General features: G+C 38.7%; 1 protein-coding gene across 1 annotated transcript; it reads right to left on the bottom strand.

Annotated features, from left to right (window-relative positions):
• Positions 1-2,491: 2,491 nt before the first annotated feature.
• Positions 2,492-7,294, bottom strand: IFNG (interferon gamma). The gene is made up of 4 exons (XM_045867399.1): positions 7,053-7,294; positions 5,821-5,889; positions 5,543-5,725; positions 2,492-3,026 (listed from the first exon to the last, which is right to left on the bottom strand). Exons 1-4 carry the CDS (start codon positions 7,164-7,166, stop codon positions 2,892-2,894), a joined length of 501 nt encoding a protein of 166 aa, XP_045723355.1. The 5' UTR covers positions 7,167-7,294; the 3' UTR covers positions 2,492-2,891.
• Positions 7,295-25,994: the final 18,700 nt, after the last annotated feature.

Genomic DNA, 25,994 nt, shown 5'->3' with positions numbered 1-25,994 from the left:
TCACCAATTTACTATCCCCATGACCTCCTTGTCTTCTCTTCTTCTGTCCTACTTCCTTGGCCAAATTAAGTCTGCTAAATGTAACTCTCTGCCTACTCTATATCTTCACCCACAGCTCTATATAGATGGAGAAAAACACTCAGTTACACCGACTGATGTCCCTTAACTTCATGAAATGTGGACCTCAAGCGGGTCCTTAAACCTGCCTGGCAATCCACATTGCACTCCCTTGATTTGTCTGCTCTTCCCAAGCCTCCAATACTTCCTCTGTAAACTTCAGTCACCTCTTTCACTGAGAAAACTTTAAACAACTAGCTAAAATTTCCAAAACTTCTCACCATCACATTTAGCCACCTGTCAAAATCAGAATCCACATAATCTACCTTCTCACCTATTAATAACAATAAGCTTTCTATTCACCTGCCTAAAGCCAGTTCCTCCTGTGTCCTCAGTTACCTCTCTTACTTAGTCATGGAACCACTCTGCAGGTCTCCCCTCTCTATCCTACATCATCTATCATTTTTTCCTTAGTTAAATCATTTCCATCAATGCATAAATAAGCAGTATATTCTCCCATCAAAAGCAACAACCAAAAAATTTAAAACTTCTTTTGATCGCTCTTATCTTGACAGCTACCCTTTCCTTTGCTCTCCTTTGCAGCAAAACTTATAAGAAGAGTTATTCATGTTTGTCGTCTCTAATGTCTCTCTTAATCCCCTTGCAACCAGGCTTTCAACCTCACCTACATCAAAATTGCTCTTATCCAAGATCAACAATGGTCTCTGTGTTGCTGAATCCAGGAGCCAGTTCTCAGTCCTCATCTGACTGGACCTATCTGCACTTGACAAAGTTTATTCCTGAAACACTTTCTTCACTTGGCTTTCAGGATGTCTCACTTTTTCAGTTGTCCTCTTATTTCACTGGCCATTTCTTTTCGGTCTCCTTCACTGGGTTCTCCTTAGTCTCTTACTGATGGCATGCCTGGAGACTCAATTCTTGCACTCCTCTTCACTCTATAAACTCATGACCTTCATGAGTTCACACAGTATTAGGTCTTTAAATACCCTCTCTGTGCCTCAACTCCCAAATTTATGTCAATTGTCCAGACTTCTCATCCAACTCCAGACTAATCTAGCCAGTTGCCTCCTCAGCACCTCCATTTAGGATTCTAATGGACACCTTAAACTTTTTATTCAAAATTGAACTGACTTTCCTTCCCAGATCTGCTCACTCCAGTTTCCCCATCTCAGCTGATAGCAGCTTCATTTTTTTAGTTGCTCAGCTAAAAAATGTGAGTTATTCTTGACTCATTCTGCTCCAATACACTGGTCTGCTGGCTTTTCTTTTACCATGCAAGACAAATCTCCACTTTAGAGCCTTTGCAAGGATGTTTCCCTTGCCTGGAATCCAAATGGATATCTCCCTTACCTCTTAAAATGCTTTCTCAAATGTCATCTCTTCAATGTAGTCAACTCTAATCATTCCATTTAAACCTCTAGACCACTCACTTGGCCTTACTTATAGTTTCCCAATTCCCCCATCCTGCTTTACTTTTTTTGCATAGCAACTAACACCTTCTAACATGCCTTGCAATTTACTAATATTTTATGTATTTGCTTTATTATCTGTATCCCCCTGGCTAAATTTTAAATTCTCCAAGGGCAGAGATTTTTGTCTGTTTTGTTCATGATGGTATCTTAAATGCCTAGAACATCACCAGGCACATAGCAGTTGCTCCAATAAATATGTCTTGAGTGAAAGAATGAACTTTCACCACAATATTATGAGGAAGGCACAATTCTTCTTCTTTATCACATGAGGAAACTGGAGCTTGGAATTCATTAAAAGTTATACTACCTGTAATGGTGGGACCAAGATTCCAATCCAAGCCTCTCCCCTTAGAGCTCACACTCACTATTCCATACCCAGTGGCATTTGCCCAAGGTAGACAGAGGAGATGGAGTATACCTAAGTAAAGGATGCAATAGGGAGTTGACAAAGTGGTAGAAATAAATCTTTGTGTGCCACGCTAAACAATTTAGACCACTTTCCGTGGCAGAATCTCTGAAGTAAATTGGTAACATGATTAAATTCATATTTTGGAAAGATAGCTCAAACAGCTATCAGATGGAGCAGGAGAAGCCAACAAATTGCCAGTGGAGAGAAATACCACATTTGGGGCTTCATTCAAGTCTAAGATTTCCACAGCTAAAGAATGACTTTCTTCCTACTAACTCATTAGAGTGTAGTTAGTTCATTTACCCCAGTCCTCACTTAGAAAAAGTCTGACACAGCACGAATCATTATGAAATTATACTTTATTCATATATATTAAATATTGATAAACTAAACAAATTAATTACTTTCCATTTGGGTACAGTCATAGTTGTCAGTGGTATTCTGAAGCACCAGGCATGAGAAGAAATGCTATGTTCTTAATCAGGAGACAAGTTGTATCACCTGACACATTCAAGTGGTATCTGACATGCCCTTAGAGCAGTGGCCCATAATGCAGACATGTTCCCAAATAGGCAGGGACTGGATGGCATCATTTCCTTTATAAGTGCTCATGGTATCAAGTGAAATAAATGCACGCCTCACAGGGTCTTACTTAAATTGGCTGCCTACTTGGTCCCTGAGATTAAGCCTTGAAATCACAGTCTTGCCTAGTTGGTCAGAATAAAAAAGGGAAGGGGTTGAGTGAAATAGTCACAGGATACAGGAATTATAAATAAGACATATATTAATAGTTGTTTTCATTACATAAAAATTGCTATTATAAATACTTTGATGAGTCTAAAAATATATTCTTCATATAAATAATGTAAAATATTAAATATTAATAAATAGATTTAGATTTAAAAATTCAAATATTGCAGGCAGAATGACCATTATTTCGATGCTCTGCGGCCTCGAAACAGATTCTGACTCCTTTTCCGCTTCCTTAGGTTAGATCTTGGTGAGAGATCATTCATCACTTTGATGAGTTCATTTATCGCTTTGCGCTGGACCTGCAGATCATTCACCTATTGGGAAAGAAAGCAGCAAAATTAATTCCAGGCATACAAGCCATCAGGATATTATGCTATTAATATAATGAAAATGGAAGTATTCCTTCAAAACAAATGGTTTTCACTGGCAGTATATTACCTTAATATACAATGGTAGTTTCTTCACTTATTAAGACTAAAGTTATAAATAAATTGCCAGTTATGCTGTAATATGATGGGATACATGATATATCCTCAAATTTACTGCCATAGAATTCTCAAAATTATATAGTGAGAAGAGCCTTGAAGTGGAGTGACAAAAAATGTGGGTTTGAATCCTATGTGTAATAACTGACTTTGAGCCAGTCACTTGACCTCTCTGAACCTCTGTTTTCTCATCTAAACAATGAGGAGATTATTTCAATCATCTCTAGGGTCCCTACCAATTCTACCCATCTTGCACTTTAATTAGTCTTTGCTTTCAGTATCAAATGAGTTACTATAGGTCAATGATTCTCACCTTTGGTGTATAGCAGAATAACCTGGAGACCCTAATGAAGAACTCAGAGATCCACATGCATGAAGTCAGAGAAGACCCAGGCAGTTGTGTGGTCACTAAGCTCCCCAGGTGATTCTGTTACTCACCAAAGTTTGACAACCACCAATAGAGGTTCAGTACTTTGTAAACACCAAGTCTAAGACAGATGAATACTGTAATTTCTCATTTTCCCCCAATTTGGTCAGTTTCATCATTTCCACAGTGGAATCCCATTCCAAAAATAAACACTAATCATATTCATATGGCAATAAGCAATTACTGGCATAAACTTTTAAAATTAGGAATTGCAGCAAATTTCCCTGCACCTTTCTATCCCAGCAAATTGAACTATTTCCTCACTCTAACCCACAGGACCATTTAGGTGAATTCACCGTTAATAAAATGGGGACCATTTACTTTCATCTTGGCTCTGCCACTGTGTTTCTTTCTAATACTGGAAACACTGCACCCACCTTGCTACTCTTCTGAATAACTAGAGGGATTGTAGGCTTCAGGACTAATTATTAAAAAGCATAACATTCTTAAATATTAGCAATTGAGCCGAAGGAGACAATGGTTGAGAGCTCACTCAAAATCACCCATCATGAAGCAGGAGGCTTGGAGCTTCCAGAAGGATGGGACCCACAGATTTTTTTCAAGTCCCAGTTACAGCAAAGTAGGGAAAAGTTTCTACCAGATATATTTGCCAGTGATAAATTTTACTTTCCTGTGTTCCGAGTATCACCAAGAAACCAAGAGACTCATCTAGGACTGAACGGCAAGCCAGGGGCAACCCTGGATCAGGAACAAGTGCTTTTTCAGTGTCTAGCCTGGGGCCAGAGGGGATCCACTGACCATTGGAAAACACTATCAGTGGAACATAGTAATGTTCTTAATAATTTTCCAAACCACTTTTGTACCATCTAACATACTCGCGACTAGAAAAATCCTGAAGAACAAGCACTTATCTGATCTGAGACGGGTGAGAGGCAGGCCAGGAAGAATGACAGCCAGCCACCACACATCCTGAGAGGACAAGTCATCATAAGACCCCGCCCTTTCTCATTCAAATTTTGTACATCAAAGCCAAACCCAAAGGAATCTAGTGGCCTTTGTCTCCTAGATAAAATTTTGGAAAATGTGATTTATCTTTACGCTTCAAAGTTATCTTTCAGCTTCTGGAAGCCATAACTTTAAAGATTCAAGGCAGTTTCATGAGCTAAGGCTTGAGAAGTTAAGGCTTTCTCCAGCTAAGATAGCTAAGTATCCAAAAATTGACAGAACAATTTCTTCATAAGGTATAAATTCTATTTTCTTCTCTAAAAACAAACACTCTTGCTGCTACTTGGGCTATACCATATGAGAGGTTGACCAGAGCCTGGCAAGAAAATATGCCTAGTGCCTTTTCAAAAACCAGAGTTTTTGCTATCTCATTCTCTTTTTCTATGTATGGCATGGTACAGTTTTAGAGCCAAAGATACCAAAGAAATTAGAGTGAACCCAAAAGCCTCCTTTCAGGATGAGGAAATGGAGCTCTAGGCAAGCCTGTGATTCATCTGAGGTCAAAAGGCTCCTTGGTGGCCAAGGTGGGAGGAAGGCAAAATTCCTCTCCATTCCCACCCCCACACCCCACTCTTTCCATTAAGACCTGCCGTCTCCCAGTCAAAGCAGGAGAATTTCCATCACACAAACAAGGAGCAATGAGAGAAATGCTTCTCAATACTCCCCTTGGCTCCTTCACTACTTCCTCCTCACTGGATTTGTCCATTCACCTGTCTCTGCACAATAGACATAATGCCAGCATTGCCCTCCCAATCACAAAATTAAATGATTTCCATACTGACTTGGTAAAGTCACCCACAAGTGCAAATGGAATTACCAAGGAGGAGTTTGGGCCATGGGTTCATTTCATAGTTTTAACAACTGTACCCAGTAGCTGATCTACTTTCTGGAAATTCAGTATTTTGCAAGAGCCTCTGCAATGAAACCATAGAAAGAATTAAGATCAACTCACGGGAATTCGAATCAGCTTAAGGAAGTCATCCCGCTTACTGTTGCTGCTATTGAAGAACCTGACAAGCATGTCTTCCTTGATGGTATCCATGCTCCTCTGAATGATCTGATTATCTTTAAAGTTTTCAAACAGTTTCAAGTAGAAGGAGACTATTTGGCTTTGAATGATTGTTTTGTCACTCTCCTTGGAAGAAAAGAGCACAAAGAAAGGTTGCTATGAATTTATTCACCAGAAAATAAGCAACAGGAAAATCAGCCAAGTGAAAATATTCAGCTTACCTCTCTCCAGTTCTTCAAAATATCTAAGAAAAGAGGCCCACCGTCTGCTACATCTGGATTACTTGCATTCTAAAAAAAAAAGAAAGAAAAATGGTTTACAATTAGTCCATTAATTTCCCTAAAAATGTACTTCAAGTTTTATTGCTGACAATATCTGCTGATTTTCTTTTCAACCCTATTTAGTAAAGCTGTTATGTTGGATCTAACCAAAGACTATCACACCATTTTAGCTTCTTATTTTCTAGTATAGCCCTTAAGTTGCAATATCATAAATGAACTCAACAAGGCCAGTGATACTTCAATTGTCCCAAATAACTGTAGTAGGAAAAGGAAGTATTTTCAAGCCTAGTAAAAAAATCAGCAAAATCATCTCACTATAAAATACTGCCCCCCTATGGTACTGGTCTCCATAACATCTACTGGTGCACTCCGATACGGTATTATCAGCTTTAAAAGATAATTCCAAATGTGTGTGTGTGAGAGAGAGATTGTTTTGATGACATGAGAATAAAAAAGCTTGTGAATGCTTGAATATAACAGCTCCAATTATAATAGCTACATTTGGGACAAATGATAAAATATTTAAAATGCAAAAATGATTTTAATTAACCATAAATAACATTTTTAAAGCTCATAATAAAACAAAACAAACAAAAATTTAATATAAGCCAGATTATAACTCCTACAAAATATCAACAAGTGACTGAGTTCAAGAGTAATTCATAGATAACATAGAGAGCAGAACTTTAAAACCACTTTTTGGAGAGAAACTTCTATAATTTTTTTAAGCCCAAACTTGAAGGACTTCACATTGTTTAATTGATCAGTTCAGATTACCGTGTTTAATGCTAATCTTGACCTTTTATTGTCACCCCTGTAATACTCTAAAGTCAGAAACTAATAGCTAGTCTTTCTTTCAATAAACATACTACTTGACAACTGAAGGGATTCTCGCCACAAAATTATCAACACCATTGTGCTTTATACCCATATTATTCCCATCTTTTGGAAGATTAGCGAAAGCCCCCTAAGTCTCTATAGCAAGTTGAGCAGAGGGTAAAAGCAATATCTAGATCATTTAGTTAAAAAATGCATCTAGTAAACAGTCAAAATAACACCAAGTCTTCTCAAGATGACTATGGCCTAGAGATGGCAGCGTATCATAGAGACAACTCCCAGTCAACATTCAGTCATTTCAACCACAGCAAGTGTTATTAAAAGGTCATACTTACAAAATATTCCTTTAGGTTTTCTATTTCTTTAAAAAACATGGCCTGACAGTAATAGCCAGAAGAACACAAAATCACGCAAAGCTGAAAAGCTAAGATATAGCTTGTAAAATTCATTGTTTCGTAGTTAGGCCGGAAGTAGTTGAAATCAGTAGCTTAAGTTGATCAGATCCAGAGGTTAAGGTTAAGTTGATCAGGTCCAGAGGACTTAGCTGATCTTTCTTTTCTAATAGCCGATCTACAGACAATCAGAAAAATGTACTGCATCTCCTTCTGCTGCTGGTATTTATACTGACTTGAAGTCCTCAGGATTACGTATTTTCACAAGTTTTTTTTAAATGAGATGGTGACAGATAGGGGGAGATGCTAGTTTGTATTAATAACTATGGTTTTGTGGCATTTTGGTGTTGTAGTTAGAGTTTCCTTTCAACTCCTTGGGTCTTTTGACGATGAGACAGACCCATTATGCCCACCTGTGCCATTCTTATGGCATCCTTTGAAAGCACTTTTACTTCACACCATCCAGGGATTGGAAACTTTTGTGTACTTCCATCCTTTGCCCTTGTAAATTGTTGAGTCGTTATCCACAGAGCACATTGATTATTTGTTTGTGGTCAGGAGCAAGTAAAAAAGGAAATTCTAGGGGAGCTCAAGCCTTTACAAAAGGGGGTGCCTTTTAAAATTTTTCTTGCAAATGACCAGAAAGCAAGGAAAGACTGTGGTTAAAAGACCAAGGTGGTAAGGAAGTCCTTCATCAAAGTTGGTTAGTAAAATATCTACCACAAATTTCCATTGTTCTAGACCAACACTGCCCAATAGAAATAAGAAAAGAAGAAGAAGAAAAGTAAAAAGAAACAGGTAAAAATAATTTGCATTTAAATACATTGCATTTAATCCAATATATCCCAAATATCATTTTAATATATATCAACACATAAAATTATTTTACCTTTCTTTGTCATACTAAATCCTAGAAATCCAGCATGCATTTTATACCTACAGCACATCTCAATTTGGACTAGTCATATTCCAAATGCTCAATAGCCACATGTGGTTAGAGGCTTCCCTATTGAACAATGTAGCTCAGATGATCAATTGTTCCAAATAACCATTAATAATGGAGAATCTTTTTCTTTTATTTTTTATTTCTTTTCCTTCCACATACCAAAAAATAAAAAAGCAGGATTCTTTCTCCTCCCTCAGTAATTCATTTATGAAGTAAAACACTCAGAATGGTACAGAAGGCCCTCCACACTTTGGTTCCAGCCCACATTGCACTTCAACATGCACTCTAAATCATCTGGAGTATTGTGTTATGGATGCAGACTTGAATCCTGGTTCCGTGACTATCTGGCTATGTGATTTTGAGGAAGCATCTTAACTCTTCTAAGACTCAGTTTCCTTGTCTTTAAAAGGGGACTAATTTTAGTATCTCCTTCCAGACTTCAGCAGAAAGTTAAATCACTTGATACACATGAAGCGCTAAGAATTTTGCCTGGCATGCAGTCAGCACCCAGTAAGTTATCTATTGTTTTTTAGGCAGGTTAGATGACCAGTTGTTCCTAAAAAGAACACACCCTGAACCTTTGCTTATGCTATTCCTTTGGCCTTGAGTTCCTTCCCCCTCATCAGTCCCTCCGAGTGGTACCCATCCATCCAAGCCTAGCCTAGAAACCATTATCTCCATAAGTTCTCCCCAAATTTCCTTATTAAAATTAACCTTATATCCTCCATTCAGGCCTAGCACTTGCTTCATAATTTTTTAAGAGCCCTGGCCCCTCATTCTCAGAGTTACTCAGGTATTATCTCCCCTGTTAGACCAAGTTCCTTAAAACCAGAAATTGTTGTATTGCTTCTATAACCCTCTTTTGTTCCCTAAAAGCACTTTAACATATACCCATAGACAGCTATGAATAAATGTGACTCTGAATGCTTACTTGAAGATCTACTCTGAGTTCTTTTCCCTCAATTTCTCATCATAATACTGTCAGACCTAACCTGTAGGAAACTGGTTTTTAATTAAATGGGATTTATGGTCAATGTGATGCTATGCCTCTTTAGCCAACTTTTGCTTACTGGGACAATCTCATGTATTATTTTATGTGCAAAAGGCCAGAAAACTCTTTGAGGGGGCTATCTTCCCAAAGAATAAGCAAGATCCAAACCTATCTGTGAGACAGAAGTCTCATGTTAAACAAGTGAAAAGTATAGAAATTACAATACTGGCTACAAAGTTCTATTGTAGGTCTCCTCAAGAAAAAAAATACAGCCCAGGTAATGTGCTCACAGAGTGACATAGTGGCAAGAAAGCCTTATCAGAACCTTGGGACACTCTGCAGGCACTCACCACCATCTAGGAAACCAATGGCCAAACTTCTAGGTACGGAAAGGAATATTCCCAGCTTTCTGAAAAGGAGTTAAGATTGGTTTTGCCCATCCCTTGATTTATCCACTGAAATATGGTGTTGGGGGTGAGGAGTTAAGAGCAGTGGGGGGCCATAATTGGGAATTATACATTATTTGGGTGTTTGTAAATTGGGTATGCCTATTCAAAATTACAGATCTGTATTAAGAATATGTTTACAATATGGTCAGATATTTGCAATTAGTAACTACATAACTAAAATCCAACCTCTAATATCTTGATAACATGACCAAGCACAGCACAGAAATATGGAATTAGGGAGATTATCTATGGTCTATTCTCTCACTTTTTAGATTTGTAAATCAAGACCCAGAAAAATAAAGTGATGTGCTTAAATTCATTCAACTGGATAATGTAGAGCCAAGTCTAAAACCAAGATCTTTTCCCTAATCTACCTGTCCCCTAATCAGTCAATATCCATTAAGATTATTGTATATGTCTCCAACTGTGTTAGATATGTGAATTCAAATAATTACATCCTATCAGGTTTGGTTTCTGGGATTTTCTTTTCTGTAGAATTTGTGAGATAATAGTCATTCTTTAATTTCTTAAAAAATAGTAAGACTTAAATAAAAGTTTTAAAAATTCTCAGACATCCCATCAGGCCCAACTTGATGGACATGAGACTACATGGACATGAGACACAATCTATCAAGAATCTGTACTTGGAACAGCCTACATTTAGTTTAAATGCTCTTTTGTTACCTTTCTAAAATTCCTAATAATTTTTTAACAAGGGGCTCCATTTTCATTTCACACTGGTTTCTGCAAATTGTGTAACCGGTCCTGTATCCCAGGCTAGAATTTAATCACATTTAATTAGATTTTCATCTTTTGACATATGATTCTTTGGTTCAGAATGTTGTTACTACAATAGTATTTCCTTTTGTGATCTTTTCCTGTCTTGTCAACTTTACCAAAGAAGACATTTCTCTCTCTTTTCTGCCTGTAAAACACCTTATGTTACACATGCAAACTAGAGGTTTCACACCTTGTTGGTTCAGCCAACACTGAGACTGCAGAATAATTCGCCACCAAGATACCCTTTAAAAGTTTTACAAACCCACCAAGAGCCCAAGTGTGACCATATTACTAAAACAAAGGGGCTGAAAACTTTCTTTTTTCTTTTCAGCTAGACTTTCTTTCTGAAAACTGGCTATGATTATGCATTAGGCGTCAGCAAGATTTTTGATCGTATCTCATGCTCTCCTTATTCTTAACTGAGTAGGTAATCGTAAGACAAAATTTACACCTTGGTTACCCTTTTTCCTCTGTGATCAGCAGTCATATCCCTAGCACTCACAACCAAATTATCTCATCCAGACTTTGGTGTAGATTTCTTCCACCGAGTATGAGTCAATATTGGATCTATGCCCCCACGCTATTTTGACTCCCGGAACTCCTGACATCATGCAAAGTGAGCCTATGAGCCTACGGAAGAAGAATGACATACAGAATGGAAGTCCATGCGGAGTCAGATTTTCCCCACAATTTGACTCATAAAATCCCATATGTTAGAGTTTTCTGAATCCCCCTTTTTCTTTCATGCCATCTAGGCAACTTTGAGAGGAGGTTCAAAGAATATAGAAGACACTAATGTAACGCAGTCATCGGCTCACAATATTCTCAATTGTAAGTCAGATGGGACTGTGCATTGATAACCTAGAGATTAAGGCCATGCTTGGAAGGTTGTGTTTTTATTCCACAAGGAATTTTAAAGCACCTATTAAGTGCCAAGAACTATGATTGGCACAGGGAAATCAAAGAAAGATGGGACAGCTCTGTTGTGAAAATATTTGTTATAGCCTAATTTCAATCAATTAGTAAGTCTTTACTGAGCACCTACTACATGCCTATAGTTTTAGGGGTTACAAAGAAGTTAACAGTGAGACAATCTAGTAGGAGCATATGTCACTGCATTGGTAACTAGGATTGATTCCTCCATTCTGGATACTGAGTATGTATCCATATTGTCCTTCTTTTCTCCATGTGTATCTTTCCTGGGAGGTGAGGGGGGTCATACAGTAGAAGAGGACTGGTTATTGTGCCATGCCTGACATATGCATTGCATTCTCTCCTCCTGTATCTATGGCAGGTATTACTAGTCAATCATGGCATTCTTTCCTATGTCAAAGCTTAAATTTAACCCCTGAATCCTCTTCAACACTGAAGTCTATGTAGGTACTGCCAATTCATTAATGTTTCATTACCTATTTTCCTTCTTGGGACTAAGCTTCCTTCTTGTTGTTATGCTTCTTACCTAGATTTGCTAGATGAATTCTTTCAAATTGCAAAGAAGTAAAAGACATTATCTCTTGCTCCGAGAACATTAGTATTAGAGAAAATCATTACAACCCATGAAGTAATATAGAGCAAAGATCTTTGGCCTACCAGGAAGGAGTCTCAAGTTCTGGTCCTAAATATGCTACTGGTATGATGTGGAATTTTAAGCAAAGACTTTACTTGTGCCTTACATGTCAGCTATATCAGCTTTGAAAGAAGACTTGGATCCAATGAACTGTGTTTTCTTCCATTTCTAACATTCTATTTTTCTATGACTATGATTTACAAAGAACATAAGACATTACTAAGAACTAAGGTACAAATTCCAACAGACTTAGGAATTCAAAGAGAAATAATTATCTGAATGATGGAAAAGTTGAGGAATTTCGTCAGGGGCTCATGTTCTGAATTTAAGGAGAATTTGAGGTTTGAATTTGAACTGAGCCTTGAAAGATATATAGAATTTGTAAGGTCAGATAAGGAATAACTCTTCACAGTTTGTAGTTAATCCTAAAGGCCATGTGCTTCTTTTCTCAGTGATGCCTACAATGTGAGTTGTCCTCCAGGTGGTCCCTAAAAATGGCACTAAGCTTTGAAAACATGCATTTTTCCAAAGGAGACATACTTTTCTATCTCTCATCATAAAAGTTCCATACCCAAGGCTATGTGGAGGGGGAATTCTGAATCCATAATCATTCAATAAATAATAAGTATTTTAAACTAGGGTTTGATGAGTCATTATTACTGTGTCCTTAAGTCTTGAACCAATTCATGAAGTACCTGAACCAAATTCCCATCTGATGTTTTTAAATGGAGTCTTTCATGCTTATAAAATTAAGTGGGATCTTTTAAATAAAAAACCAGACAGTCCAGAAGAGCATAAGAAAATAAAAAACCATCTATGATTTTACTTAACCCATAAGTAAATACTGTTAGCATTTTAGTACAGATTCTTTCATTTTTTTTTTTTCTATATACTTATCACAGTGTCTGGCACAAAATTATTCCTCAATAAACTAATGTGGGGTAATTAAATATGAGGAAAAATAATGCAGTGTTTAAGCCCAAAGGCTCTAGAATCAGGCTGTTGGTTTCAGTCATGACTTGGTTCCTCACTCTCTATTAAGTTGAAGTGAGTTATTTAATTTCTCTGCGCTCAGTTTCCTCATATATAAAAAGGTGATATAAATTGTAGCTGTCTTGAAGGATTTCATGAGTATAAATTAGGTGTAATAGTGCAATACCTGACACATAGTAAGAGCTGGATAAATGTTGGTCAACCTTACTTACATCTTCCAATACCCAGATCTAATCATCTTCCTGACACATGGGACACTTCACAGCCTCTCACAGTTAAGTGGGATCTTGTGACTTTTCCTGGCCAGTCTATTTTAAGTCTATGTGTGTGTGTGGCCAAAGGCTGAGCCCCTGGGAAGACTTCTAGTTCTCTCTTCCCTTGCTACAGTGATGGTGGAGGTCATATGTTTTTGGAGATGAAACATGGAAGATCAAATACATATGTTACTTCTACTTTCTTTCATAATGCCAATAATAATAATACAGGAATAAAACATCTATAAATCCTCAAAGACAGAAAGAATAAGACACCAGCTGATGAGAAATGTCAATAAAGTTATAAAAGATGGACAGAGGTTGAGCATGTGATAATTGACTTCAACTTTAGATTTCTCCACTTTGACAAATAACTGAGCAGAGGAATTGAACAAGATGAAAATCAGTTCACATTGTAAAACTGCAGAAGATTCAAGAATTGGTCTATCAACAAACTTTGAAACAGGAAGTTCAGGGTAGGACTGAAAACAGGACAACTTGTTGAAATATATGTAAGATGTAGTTAGATCCCTGCCAGCCCACTCAGTCAAGCCACTACCCCTGCCATACCTTGTTTGAAAACTGAACATTTACTTTCCAGAAAGGTCCTAGATATCTAGCAGAGCTGAGAAGGAATTGTCTTGATAAGATTATGATTTAATTGAAAGCCATTATACTGAACAGTAGGACAGAATTCCAAAATGCTTACTGTCAAGCTTATAACTGCCAGGCAAGAGACTAAAAGATTTGTCTTTAAGAAAACTGATTAGCCCAAAGGAAAAGACATACTGACAGGATTTCCCCTAATGAAATATGACAGTTTCAAGCATCACCTGCTAGAATGCTTGTAAGTCAGGAAGCTCTATCTTCCTGACTTACAAGCAAATAAGGTACCCATTCCAATAATTGGGAACTTACTATTAAACACAAAAACACAAATGACCATAAAGCACTTCAGAAAATACTGTAGGGTAAAGACAAAGTTCAAAAAAAAAAAATAGAAAAAAATAATAAATTCAGAGGATAAAGAGACAAAGCAGAGTTTTAAAAAAAATGAAGAGAAAAAAATCAAAAACTAAGAGAAGATTCATGAAACAAGAACATTTACAGACTAATAACCTCTTAGAACTTAAAAATATAGCAACAGGAGTTTAAAAAGCAATAGAAGGGTTATAAGATAAAGTTGAAGAACTCCTCTAGAAAGAGCACAATGACTGAGAACTGGAAAAATACAAAGAAAATCACAAAAACTAAAGAGTTGATTCAGGAAGTTCAACACCTAAGTAATAGGAGCTCCAAAAAGAGACAGGAAAACATTAAAGGAAGAAAATTATCAAGGACATTATTTAAAAAAATTTTCCAAGACTAAAAAACATTAGCTTCCAAAATGAAAAGCTTAATGAATTCACAGCAATGTGATTAAAAACAGACAGACCCCAGGCTACATTATTAAATTTCAGAGAATCTTGGATTCAGGGAAGATCCTCAAAGTTCAAGAAAGAAAAGCAGATCACATACAAAGGATGAGGAAATAGAATGTCATCTAACTTCTCAATAGCAATTCTGGAAGCTAGAGGTTGATGGAGCAATACCTTCAAATATCTGATTAAATCTGATAAGTAATGTCCAGACTAGAATTTCATACTCAGCCAAACTATCAATCAACTGCTAGGATAAGGACATTTTTTTATTCATTTCAGATCTCATAGGTTTACTTCCCATATACCTTTTCTCATGAAGGATTTTGAGAAAGTTGAGAAAATGTTTAACCAAAATGAAAAATCAATCAAGGAAGAAGGCCTGGGATCCAAGAAACAGAGAATCCAACACAGGAAAGAAGCTTGAGATATTCCAGCAAGTTATGAAGGTAGTCCCAAGAAGACGGTTGTGCAGCAGGCCTACAGAGCAACCATCACTGGTTGGAACCAAAGGACTGAGGAGAACCAGAGGATGTCTGCAAGAAAAAAGTAAGTAAGGGACACCTGGGTGGCTCAGTTGGTTAAGTGTCTGACTTCAGCTCAGGTCATGATCCCAGGGTCCTGGGATCGAGCCCTGCATCAGGCTCCCTGCCTGCTTCTCCCTCTCCCTCTGCTACTCCCCCTGCTTGTGCTCTCTCGCTCGCTCTCTCACTCTCAAATAAATAAATAAAAATTCTTTTTAAAAAATAATTAATATGTGTTAGCCTATACTACAAAGAAATTTTATCCCTGTCAGAGATTGGGGCTGGGAGATGGTGAATTAGTAAGGGGCGTGTGGAAAACTGAGAAAACCAAAATAACAGCAAACTCCAGGAAAAACAAATATTGTACAAGAAATAAATGCAAAAACATACAACAAGTATTGTGAACAATATTTACCTAATCATAATAATGCAAACTTTACTCCAAAAAAATGTAAAATAGCTATAAAGGGAAGATAGGAGAGAGGGGAAGCTAAATATATGCATATACAGTAAAATAAGTCAATCATAATTTTCCATAGAAGGAAGTATATTGATGCTATCTAAAAAATGGGGAAAATGCAGTATAAGAAATGTTTAGTGATATAATAGAAATTGAGCTAAGAACTGAAGCTAAATGAACTGAAACTGATTGCCTTAGAGAAGTGTGTTTCAGAAATGGAAATGCATGGATTGGAGAGCTTATAGTATTATAAACTTTGTTATAAGCTTTATAAGTATTTGCTAAGTTTTAGAGTCCCCAAGACCAGCCTCATTTCTGACATCAACTGCAAGTTCAGGGGTCCCCAGACCACCCTCAGGATCAACAGTTTGTTAAAACGACTCACAGAGCACAGGAAGAGGCATCAGATTCATAGTTTATTATGCAAAAGGTTATAGTTTCTTAAAAACAAAATTTTATTACAGATTAAAGTAAGCAGAAGGAAGAGGTACATAGGGCAGGGTCCAGAAAAGTTCCATGCTCAGAGCTTCATTTAAGTTCCATGCTTGGAGCTTCATTTGTCCTTTCCCAGTGGAGTCGTGATCAGTGCAAACTTTTCCTAGTAATGATATGTGACGGTATGCATGGAGTTTTGTCAACCAGGGAAGGCAGTCGAACCTTAGTGTCAACACTTATATTGGGGCTTTTATAGACATAGGTGACTACCTGCATGACTGACCTTCCCTCACAATCCTTCGAGAGGTCAAGCTAATACCTTGTGGCCCAAGGCCCCCAACATAAATCACATTGTTTCAATTAGCAATAATCTAGCATAGACTATTTGATGTGGCCCAAGGCCCTAGATAAACAATGATCAAACAGGGCTTAGAGGTTACCACCCAGCCGCTGGGGGCAAAGGCCACCTCTCTCTTTGGACAAGGTTAATCCATTACTGGGTAATACTATTTGGGTTTTTTTTTTCTTTTTATACAGTTTGTTTTTTATATCATATATAATATGTATAATATAATATAATCATATATAAATGTATAATATAATATATGTGATTACCTCCTACCCAGTTGGTAAGTAAGAAAATGATGTTAATAAAATGTGGAATTCACTTTGGTTCATCCTGGATTTTTCCCAGTTTTAAGTGAAAAGGCAATCAAGTACAATTTCACTCACCATTATAAGAAAGCCTTTGTGATATTTGAAGATCTTAAGAAAAAGTAAAAAAGTGCCAGAAGTGTTTTACATTAGGGCAGGCGGTGATTGGTTTTACGGATTCAAGAATTGTTAACTTTCCACTCTCTGGGAAGCAGGAAGTACAGATGAAGAAACTGAAAAGATGTCTCCTCCTGTGTACAAACAATGGGTGAATTAAAATGGCCACACCCCAGATAGGTTTTTACTAGGAACAAAAATGTTTTCTATCAAAGGTAAATGTCCTCGGGTCCCACATCTCAAAAGAGGAAGCTGCAGCCAGATTTTAAGGCTACCAAGGATTGATACAATGTGATGATAGGTGGAAACTTCGCTAGAGATTTAACAATCTTTGTGTTTTGATTAGAATTCTTGTTGTTTTTGTTAATGCTCTGACTGTAAAGCTGGAGAGGTATTAAGCAGACTGTCCCAAACCTACAAAAACCCTGTTATTCTTAGAGATTTTGCCGAACATGAAGTTTTCCAAAATAGGACGTGTTATGACAGCAGTGCCTCTACATGTATTACTTTGATAAAAGTAGAAATTATTTTTTTAAGATTTTATTTATTTATTTGACAGAGAGAGACACAGCGAGGAGGAGGAATGGGAGAGGGAGAAGCAGGCTTCCCGCGGAGCAGGGAGCCCAATGCGGGGCTCGATCCCAGGACCCTGGGATCATGACCTGAGCCGAAGGCAGATGCCTAACGACTGAGCCACCCAGGCGCCCCAAAAGTAGAAATTATTTTTAAAATGTTGTTTAAGTGATATATGTAGTCATTATTGTTATTTTGTTGTGGTTACTTAGGGTGAGCCTCCAGTATATGTTACAATATTTCTATTCTCAGATTAGCTGAGGCCATTGTAAGTCAAAACAGTAAGTAAATTGAAGGCTTCTAACCTCAGTGTGAAGACAGCAAACTGCAAGAAAATCTCAGTAAACCTGTATTTAGCCTCAGGGAAATGAAACGAAGAAGCAGAGAAGAGTTTGTGCGGCCAAATATTTCTGCCAGTTAAAATAATGGCACCTAATAGTAAGTACTGGCTACCCATGGTAAGCACTTTATGTGCATCACCTCATTTAATGATGACAACCATCTAAGAAAGACAAATTTATTTTCATCCTGTAGAGGAGAAAAATGAGGCTTTTAGAGAGGTTAAACAACTCATCCAAGGTCGCCGAGATAGTGACAAAGCTAAGTGTTGCCGGATCCTCTGCTTTGCTGTTAACCACTCTGTTGCAACCGAGCCAGCCCTCGATCACAGAAAGCCTACTGCTCACTGCTCCCTCAGGTGGTCCTGAAAGCTTGATACGTTCAGTATTATATCATTTAAGGTTCTTTGTTTACACCTATTAAAAAACAAATCTGACTAATTTTAGTTAAAAGAGAACATGTATTGAAGGTATATGGAGGAGATCATGGATGGACCGAGAAGCTGAAGAAACATATGTAAAACAGGTAAGCTGTACCTGGCCAGCCCACATTTCAGTCCCAGAAACTACTCAGCTTCTTCAGGGCACCTTGAAGGAATGAATCAGAAAACCAAAGCTTTTGTTCCTATCTTTGCATCAAGCCCTCACCCTGAGGAAGTGGGTCATATTGGCTCATCTTGGGTCAGTTGATTGCCCCTTGACAGTCAATCCTACAGTGATTGGGGGGGGGGGCGGGGAAAGAAACTCTGGTAGAAGGATCTTCCAGGGACCCCTTTGGATTTCATGACGAGAGTATAGGAAACCAGATTTACCAGGCTGACTACACCTATTGAGGTGATGAGATTCTCCAAAAGGTAACAAGAAGGCCATTAGGAAGGCGGAGGATGTTTGGTTGCCACAAGAGGAAAAATGACCTCTCTAGGGATTTTCAGAGGACTTCATGGAATGGCAAAACCTTCCAGTTTGCCTTTCTTTTTAACATTCTAGGGCAATCCTTGAAACTTTTAACACTTGAGTGAACAGAACGAAGAGGCTCATCACTGCAGTAACTGCTCAATACGAAGCAGCTTATATACATTCCACTTGGGAAAACTTTGGGCACAGAAACTGACTTGATGTTCACCAAACCTATTTCTTCTTCCTGGCACAGAGCTCAAACTTCCAGCTTTCCTTGCAGTTATGTGTAGACATAGAGCTGAGTTCTCACCCCTGGAGTGTGAGTGGAAGTGGTGTTTGCCACCCTCTATGTGCGATCTTCCTCGCTCCTTTTCTGTTTCCCAGCTTGATACAAATGTACACAGTGACTTCACAGTCTAAGTATTAAAGATGATGGAACCACAAAATGAAAGGGCCCTAGTGCTCTTAAGAGGAAAGATACCCACTGCTCTGACACATCCACTTTGGACAAAGAAATAAGCTTCTATTAGGTTTTGGCCATTAATGCGTTTTAGAGGCATTCACATTACTTTAATATAGCTACTGAAGCCCCATACCTTGACTCCAGCTTTTACCTAAATAAAGACATATATGTATTTCATATTTTAAAATAAAATTTTAAATGCGTTTTAAAGGCTTTAAAGCAAATACTGTCAAGGTATTCAGTGTACTCAGACTTATCTTGCTCCTAAAACCCATTCTCTTCATATTTACTGTTGATTTTGAAGTATGTCTGTTCACATGCTTTCCTCTGAGGATTACCTTCTTAAGGCTTTTTCTTTTTAAAAGATTTTTTTGGGGGGGCGCCTGGGTGGCTCAGTCGTTAAGCGTCTGCCTTCGGCTCAGGTCATGATCCCAGGGTCCTGGGATCGAGCCCCGCATCGGGCTCCCTGCTCAGCAGGAGGCCTGCTTCTCCCTCTCCCACTCCCCCTGCTTGTGTTCCCTCTCTCACTGTGTCTCTCTCTGCCAAATAAATAAATAAAATCTTTAAAAAATAAAAATAAAAAAATGAAAGATTTTTTTTAAATTTATTTAGAAAGAGAGAGCACAAGCAGAAGGAGGGACAGAGGGAGAAGGAGAGAGAGAATCCCGAGCAGACTCCGTGCTGAGTGCAGAGCCCAGAATTGAGATTTGATCTCACCACCCAGAAATTACGACCCAAGCTGCAATCAAGAATTGGACGCCCAACCAACTGAGCCACCCTAGTGCCCCAAGACTTCTTCAACTGGAGAAGTCTGTAAGGCCATTCTGTTTATCTGCTACTCAACGAACTTATAAATTTTGTATCCTTACTTCCAGTATTTTTCTTGTTTTCTTCCTATATTTTGTTTGTTTGCTTATTTGCTTGCTCATTTTAACTTTACCTTCCCTCACTCCACAAAGGATTTGAAGTGACTGGCATTGAAAGGTTTTGCCCATCCTTTTAATTTTGAAAAGAAATGTCAAGAAAACTAAATCCTCATCTTTTTTCTTCTTCACGTAAACTTGCTTCTTTTCCAATTATAGCAGATTTATTACTCCAGACAGCTCTAAGCACGTGTCAATGTCTTTAATTAAGGTTCGGCATCCTCAAACTGAATGATATATGATTTGCCCTTCTTGAAAATTAGAGACATCATTTGCTAATTAGAGTTATTGATCATGACTTGTATGCTGGTCATAGTTGTGCATTTGTTAGGAAACCTTTTACACACACACACACATACACACAAACACACACTGCATTCATTCAGATTATTTTCTTCCTAAAATGAAAAAAAAAAAAAAACCGTCAAAAGAGGGGAAATCTAAATGACATATTACGAAGCATTCAGTCTATACTTCTATTAGGAAAGTGAAAAGACTCAAGATGGAAATATTTGTCACTCCAGGTTAAAGTTGAAGAAATACTTTTCTAGTCTTTTTTTCAGCAATACTAGCCTCCCTCGGTTCTACAGGCCTGTGGTCGGGGGTTTCCCCCAAGGTGCCTTCCATCTCTTGGCAAAGAGCAGTGACTTGGCGAGGTAAGTTTTCTTTTCAGTCACCTGATAGGATTTCCCAGGACAGAGGTGTCAAGCCAGTTTGACCCGACTTCCCCTCTGTTTCCTGTGGGTCCCCCGAGAAAGAAGGAAATTGCTCTTATCCCCCTCCACTTCCTCTCTCTCTCCAGCACAGTGTCTGGCCCGCTCACAGACGCATCAGCCTCTGCAAGAGGACAAAGGCTTTTAGCGACAGCGTGGCAGGGCAGCGTTCTCTGTCACCGAGTCAAGAGGCTGTTTGACTTCCTCTTAGTTGAAGAACGTTAAGAAAAACACCTGCAGAGCTCCCAGGGCTGCAAGAGTTTGTTTTGCATCTCCCCTCTTCTGAGGTAGTCACACCGCCCCCACCACAGCTGCAACAGCTCAAGCCAAGGAAGAGACGCTGTGCAAACGCGTGTAAATCCAGATGAAGTTGAATGCTCTGGATAACGTCACCTGAAGTTTTTCTCATAAAAAAGAAAAAAAAATCCAAGTTATCCTAAAGGCCTGCCTCACTCAGTAGACATTAAGGCCCTAGAAGGTATACTCTACATCTCAGCCTCCTCATCTATCTCAGAGTGGCCCGCTCAGTGCTACTACGCTCGAGTGTCCAGTGAGTCTCGACCACCAAGCCTGGAGGACGAAGCCAGCAAGGCCACTTAGCTGGGGCTGCAAGCCTGAAGACATCTCGATTTGTTAGTTGCAGTTCAGTGCCAGATCCCTCTAGGTAATAGGGTGATACCTCACTACACGTGCTGAATTTTAGTTTTATACGATGCCTGCCCACTGTTTTCCCGAGAGCTGTATTACCCCAATCACAGAATGCCCACTCACAATTACGTGCTAATGACAAACCGCTCTCATGAACAACTGATTAACTTGCATGGGATTTAAGGAAAGTGTTCACGTCATAACTGCGCCTATTTATATGAGGATCCTTCTTCCTTGAGATTATAGTGATTACAAATGTCATTAGTTTTCTATATTATTTATATATACTATATATATAAGCAATTTAATTGTGCATAATACTTGCATGATAGCATGGCATTCTTGAACATTTATTTTTTAAAATTACTTCTACAATATAGTGTCATGGCTAACAGCACAGACACAGAAGCAAGACTGCATGTGAATCCTGGCTCCATCTTTTACCAGCTGTTGTAAAAGTGGGAAAGTTCCTTAAATTCTCTGAATTTAGCTGAAAATAATGGCATCTACCTCACAGGGCTTTTGTGAGAATTAAAAGTTACACATGAAGCTCTTGGAACAATACTTGGCGTATAGTAAGAACAATGTGTGTTCGCTATTTTTATTTTAGTTTCATGTTTTTTCGTTTGTAAACTGATTTACAGTAAGTTATATTCATACATTTCTTCATTTTTTATTTATTTGTTCATGTTCAATGGAAATTTTTCTCTGTAGAAAACTGGCTTAGGTTGAGCGACATCAGAGGCAGAGCTGAGCCAAGGATCATTTGGGTGCTGATGCCTGGAATCAGGGACAGGGAGCAGCAGGGTGACTCAGGAGCGGGAGGAAGTCTATGGAGGGAGGGGTTTACAAACAGGAGCCACTGTGGGCAACTTGGACTCACCCCACAAAAGACCTCTGGGCAATGGCATAGAACACACCTCAAAGATGTCCTACCCAATGGGCAAGGAAGTGTGGGTATTTATGTTCCAACTCTCTTCCTCTTACCCAGGGACATCGCCTTCCTTGAACTTCCAAAGAAACCCTCAGGAGCAGTAACTTGTTATAGTTCAGTGCAGTGGGTAAGGATAGCAAGGGAGCCTCCTGAGGAGACAGGGGCAAGGCACTGACTGCATCTACAATGGTAAATTCTATGAACACTCCTTAAATTTATTCCCTAATAGGTTTTTTTTTCCATTTTCATTATGTCCTTTATTTTTGGATAATAGTGATAGTACACTGACAAGTTGTATTTGTCAGGGCTGTCTGCGTAGCAAGCGATGGAAATCCTAGCTACACTATTTTAATCCAAAAGGAGTGTTTATCATGAGTAACAGAGGGGGAAGCTCAGGGACAGCTGGAACCAGGGACTCCACTGTTGACAGGACTTGTCTCTCTGGCTCTCATCTCTGTTTCCCTTGATGAGATGATTTCAATCTTGCCTATCATCACCACTATCCATCTCCAGAACTCTTCATCTTACAAAACTAAAACTCTGTACCCGTAAAACAATAACTCCCCATGACCTGCTACCCACCAGCTCCTGGCAACCACCTTTCCGCTTTTTCTTTTTTTTTTTTTTCCATCTGTCCCCCTCCTCCCCACACTCCCATTTCAGGTAATCACCATTCTACTCTCTGTCATTATGAGTTTGGCTTTTTATTTTTATTTTTTTATTTTTACTTTTTTTTTTTTGAGTTTGACTTTTTAAAAATGTATTATTCCACATCTAGGTGAGATCATGCAATATTGGTCTTTCTGTGTCTGGGTTATTTCACTTGACCTAATGTCCTCCAGGGCTGAGGACAACCTTTTTATTTTATTTTTTATTTTTTATTTTTTTTTTAAAGATTTTATTTATTTATTTGAGAGAGAGAATGAGAGAGAGAGCACATGAGAGGGGGGAGGGTCAGAGGGAGAAGCAGGCTCCCTGCCGAGCAGGGAGCCCGATGCAGGACTCGATTCAGGGACTCCAGGATCATGACCTGAGCCGAAGGCGTCGCTTAACCAACTGAGCCACCCAGGCGCCCGAGGACAACCTTTTTAGCCAGAGTTGAGCTATATCACGAAAAGTGGTGTGGCTGGACCTGAAGGGAAATAGCCAGGGGTCCCATCATGCAGCCATAGAAAGAATTTTGGATTTTATTCTAGAAGTAATGGGATAGTTCTCTATTGGATTTTGAGCAAGAAAGTGAAGTGATATGACCTGTGTTTTAACATGATCAGGAAATTAGGCTCCAGTGAAGTGACAGTAGAAACTGAGAGACCAATTAGGAGGCTACTGCAGTCATCCAGAAAAATCCAAGTGGGAGGCTTGAGTCGAACCTGAGTCAGGTGCCCACCCCAGAAACAATTAACTGTGGAGTCATAGAAAAATCTGGTGATCCTTGGGGCACCTGGATGGCTCAGTCAGTTAAGCATCTGGCTCTTGATTTCAGCTGATGTCATGATCTTGGGGTCCTGGGATTGGGCCACATCAGGCTCCATGCTCAGCGGGGAGTCTGCTTGAGATTCTCCCTCCCCCTCTGGCTCTCCCCCCAACTCATGCATGAATGCACACAGTCTCTCTCTCAAATAAATAAATCTTTTTAAAAAAATATGGTGATCCTCAATAGATCATGTATACAACATAACCCAGGTTCTATAGATGAAAAAAAGATGATGGACAAATAACAGGTGCCCTTCACATACATTCAGTTTACAAATTACCTCAAAAAAAGTGGTTATTTTATACTTAGATACTTATATCCTGTTAACTCAGGATCATGTTTTAGCATTAATATGTAAATAAAATAGGTTAGTACAGCTTTGAAATTTCCATTTTTTGAACATAGGAATGTATCTTCTTCCTAAAATAAAAAATATATAAAATATTGCTTTCAAGATACTACCATTATCCTATAAGTGTACATGTTAAATTTTAACTGTTAATTTTAAAGTTTTATAACCCAGTACCATAAAAATACACAGCATTCTCAGAACAAAAAAAATAAAATAAAATAAAAACACTAAGCTCAAAGTTATGATTAGTTATACTGGAAAAAAAAGTTCGAAATTAGACTTCTTCATTTATTATCAAGTGCGTGCCAAAAATCAAGGCTTGAAAAGCACTCTTGCAGGTAAACATACTTTATTCTTAGCATTTATCAGGTAAAACTTATTTGTTTATTCATATACTTGCCTATATTATCCATCCTTCCAACTTCATTTCACACTACAGTTTTATTCATTTGTTCATAGAACACAGACTATCTTTTTTTTTGTACTAACACTAAAATATTTTAAAGATCCACTTATAACTTTTAATAATCACATTGTCATTAACCTTTGAATAAAGAAGCCATTGTCTGAGCTCCTCGATTCTTTCAGTTTTGCTGCTTCTATATGCTCTGGGCCCCTCAGTCTACCTCCAACAGAGAACTCTCTTCTGAATCTCTGATCCACCCATTCTACTTCCATGTGGACATCACCGATAGGATACTATCTTGCTTAAGACTCTTTTATTTAGGGGCGCCTGGGTGGCTCAGTCGTTAAGCGTCTGCCTTCGGCTCAGGTCATGATCCCGGGGTCCTGGGATCGAGCCCCACATCGAGCCCCACATCGGGCTCCCTGCTCGGGGGGAAGCCTGCTTCTCCCTCTCCCGCTCCCCCTACTTGTGTTCCCTCCCTCGCTGTGTCTCTCTCTGTCAAATAAATAAATAAAATCTTTAACAACAACAACAAAAAAGACTTTTATTTAGAAGGATTAGAAAACCATCTAGAGCTACTTAAGCAACAAAATAAAATTAAAATTAAACATTAAAAAAAGATAACTTATTCTAAGGACCCAGGTTTTGCTCAGAGAACCCAAGGCAGAAAGTTCATTCATAGTTCAAGAGACCTCCCAACTCGTTCTCGCTTTCTCTGACTATAGGCTACATGAGTTTTCACCTCTCCCTTTCTGTGCACATTTGCTTCATTCTTTCTCTTCCACAAATGCATGTTTGTCTGCCTCTCCCTTCACAGGACAAATAGTGGCCACCTCACAGCTCTGGAGTTTTTACTTGTCCTGTGGTTCCAGCTGGCAGAGATTCGACTGTCTCTAAACCATAAATGGGGATCTCCGATGTAATTAACTGATCCATCCAAGCCTCCTCCTCTGTATTCTCTTTCTATGGTGCTGGCGTCATCTATGCTCAGTCCCCCTAGAGGGCAGTCAACTACAGTCAATTACAATCCCTTACCGATTACCTTTTATAAAATAGTAGGGACATCACCTGCCGTCAGCCTTGCAGAACCCATATTCATTCTAAGGTCTCACTCATCTGTGAGATGATGTGATGAAGCCAGAAACTACATTTCCCAGAATCCTGTTCTTTCTATATTCCCTGGTTAGAGTGGGCCAATGAAGGCACATGCACAAGATTCAAGTAGAAGAGATGGGAGGCCATTATCCTCTAGAGGCAGGCACAAGGACAGATATGAGGGTCAAAGCAGCTTCAGGACAAGCTTCCTGAGAATTTCCCACCTCAGTTCTGCAGACTGAAGTAATCCGTAGAAGCCTCTCAAGGTTTTTACGATTCATAGCTCCTTCAGGATCAGTCTTAAAAACCACACAGCTCGGTGCTATAGGCTGACATTGTCATTGGCAGCTTGCCTGACCATAGCTCCTGACATTGATTGAATCAAACACTAATTCCCTTCCTTAAAATCTGTGTACATGAAATATCTAAAGTGGCTTCTATTTTCTTGACTTACACCTGAGAAAGCCAACAACATGGCTGC

The sequence above is a fragment of the Mirounga angustirostris genome, unplaced genomic scaffold (genome assembly GCF_029215605.1).
Source record: "Mirounga angustirostris isolate CCGP_5_RB_7025 unplaced genomic scaffold, mMirAng1.0.hap1 SCAF_5, whole genome shotgun sequence".
Taxonomy (NCBI): Eukaryota; Metazoa; Chordata; class Mammalia; order Carnivora; family Phocidae; genus Mirounga; species Mirounga angustirostris.
The sequence above is the reverse complement of the archived record's forward strand: the minus strand, read 5'-3'. Positions and strand labels throughout refer to the sequence as shown.

Bases quoted from the DNA above. Each gene is read 5' to 3' on its own strand.
- IFNG (XM_045867399.1), bottom strand. From the start codon at position 7,166: ATGAATTTTACAAGCTATATCTTAGCTTTTCAGCTTTGCGTGATTTTG. The intron at 5,890-7,052 runs GTAAGTATGACC...TTTTTTTTTTAG, and splicing joins AAAACCTAAAGGAATATTTT to AATGCAAGTAATCCAGATGT. The intron at 5,726-5,820 runs GTAAGCTGAATA...TTTTCTTCCAAG, and splicing joins TTTTGAAGAACTGGAGAGAG to GAGAGTGACAAAACAATCAT.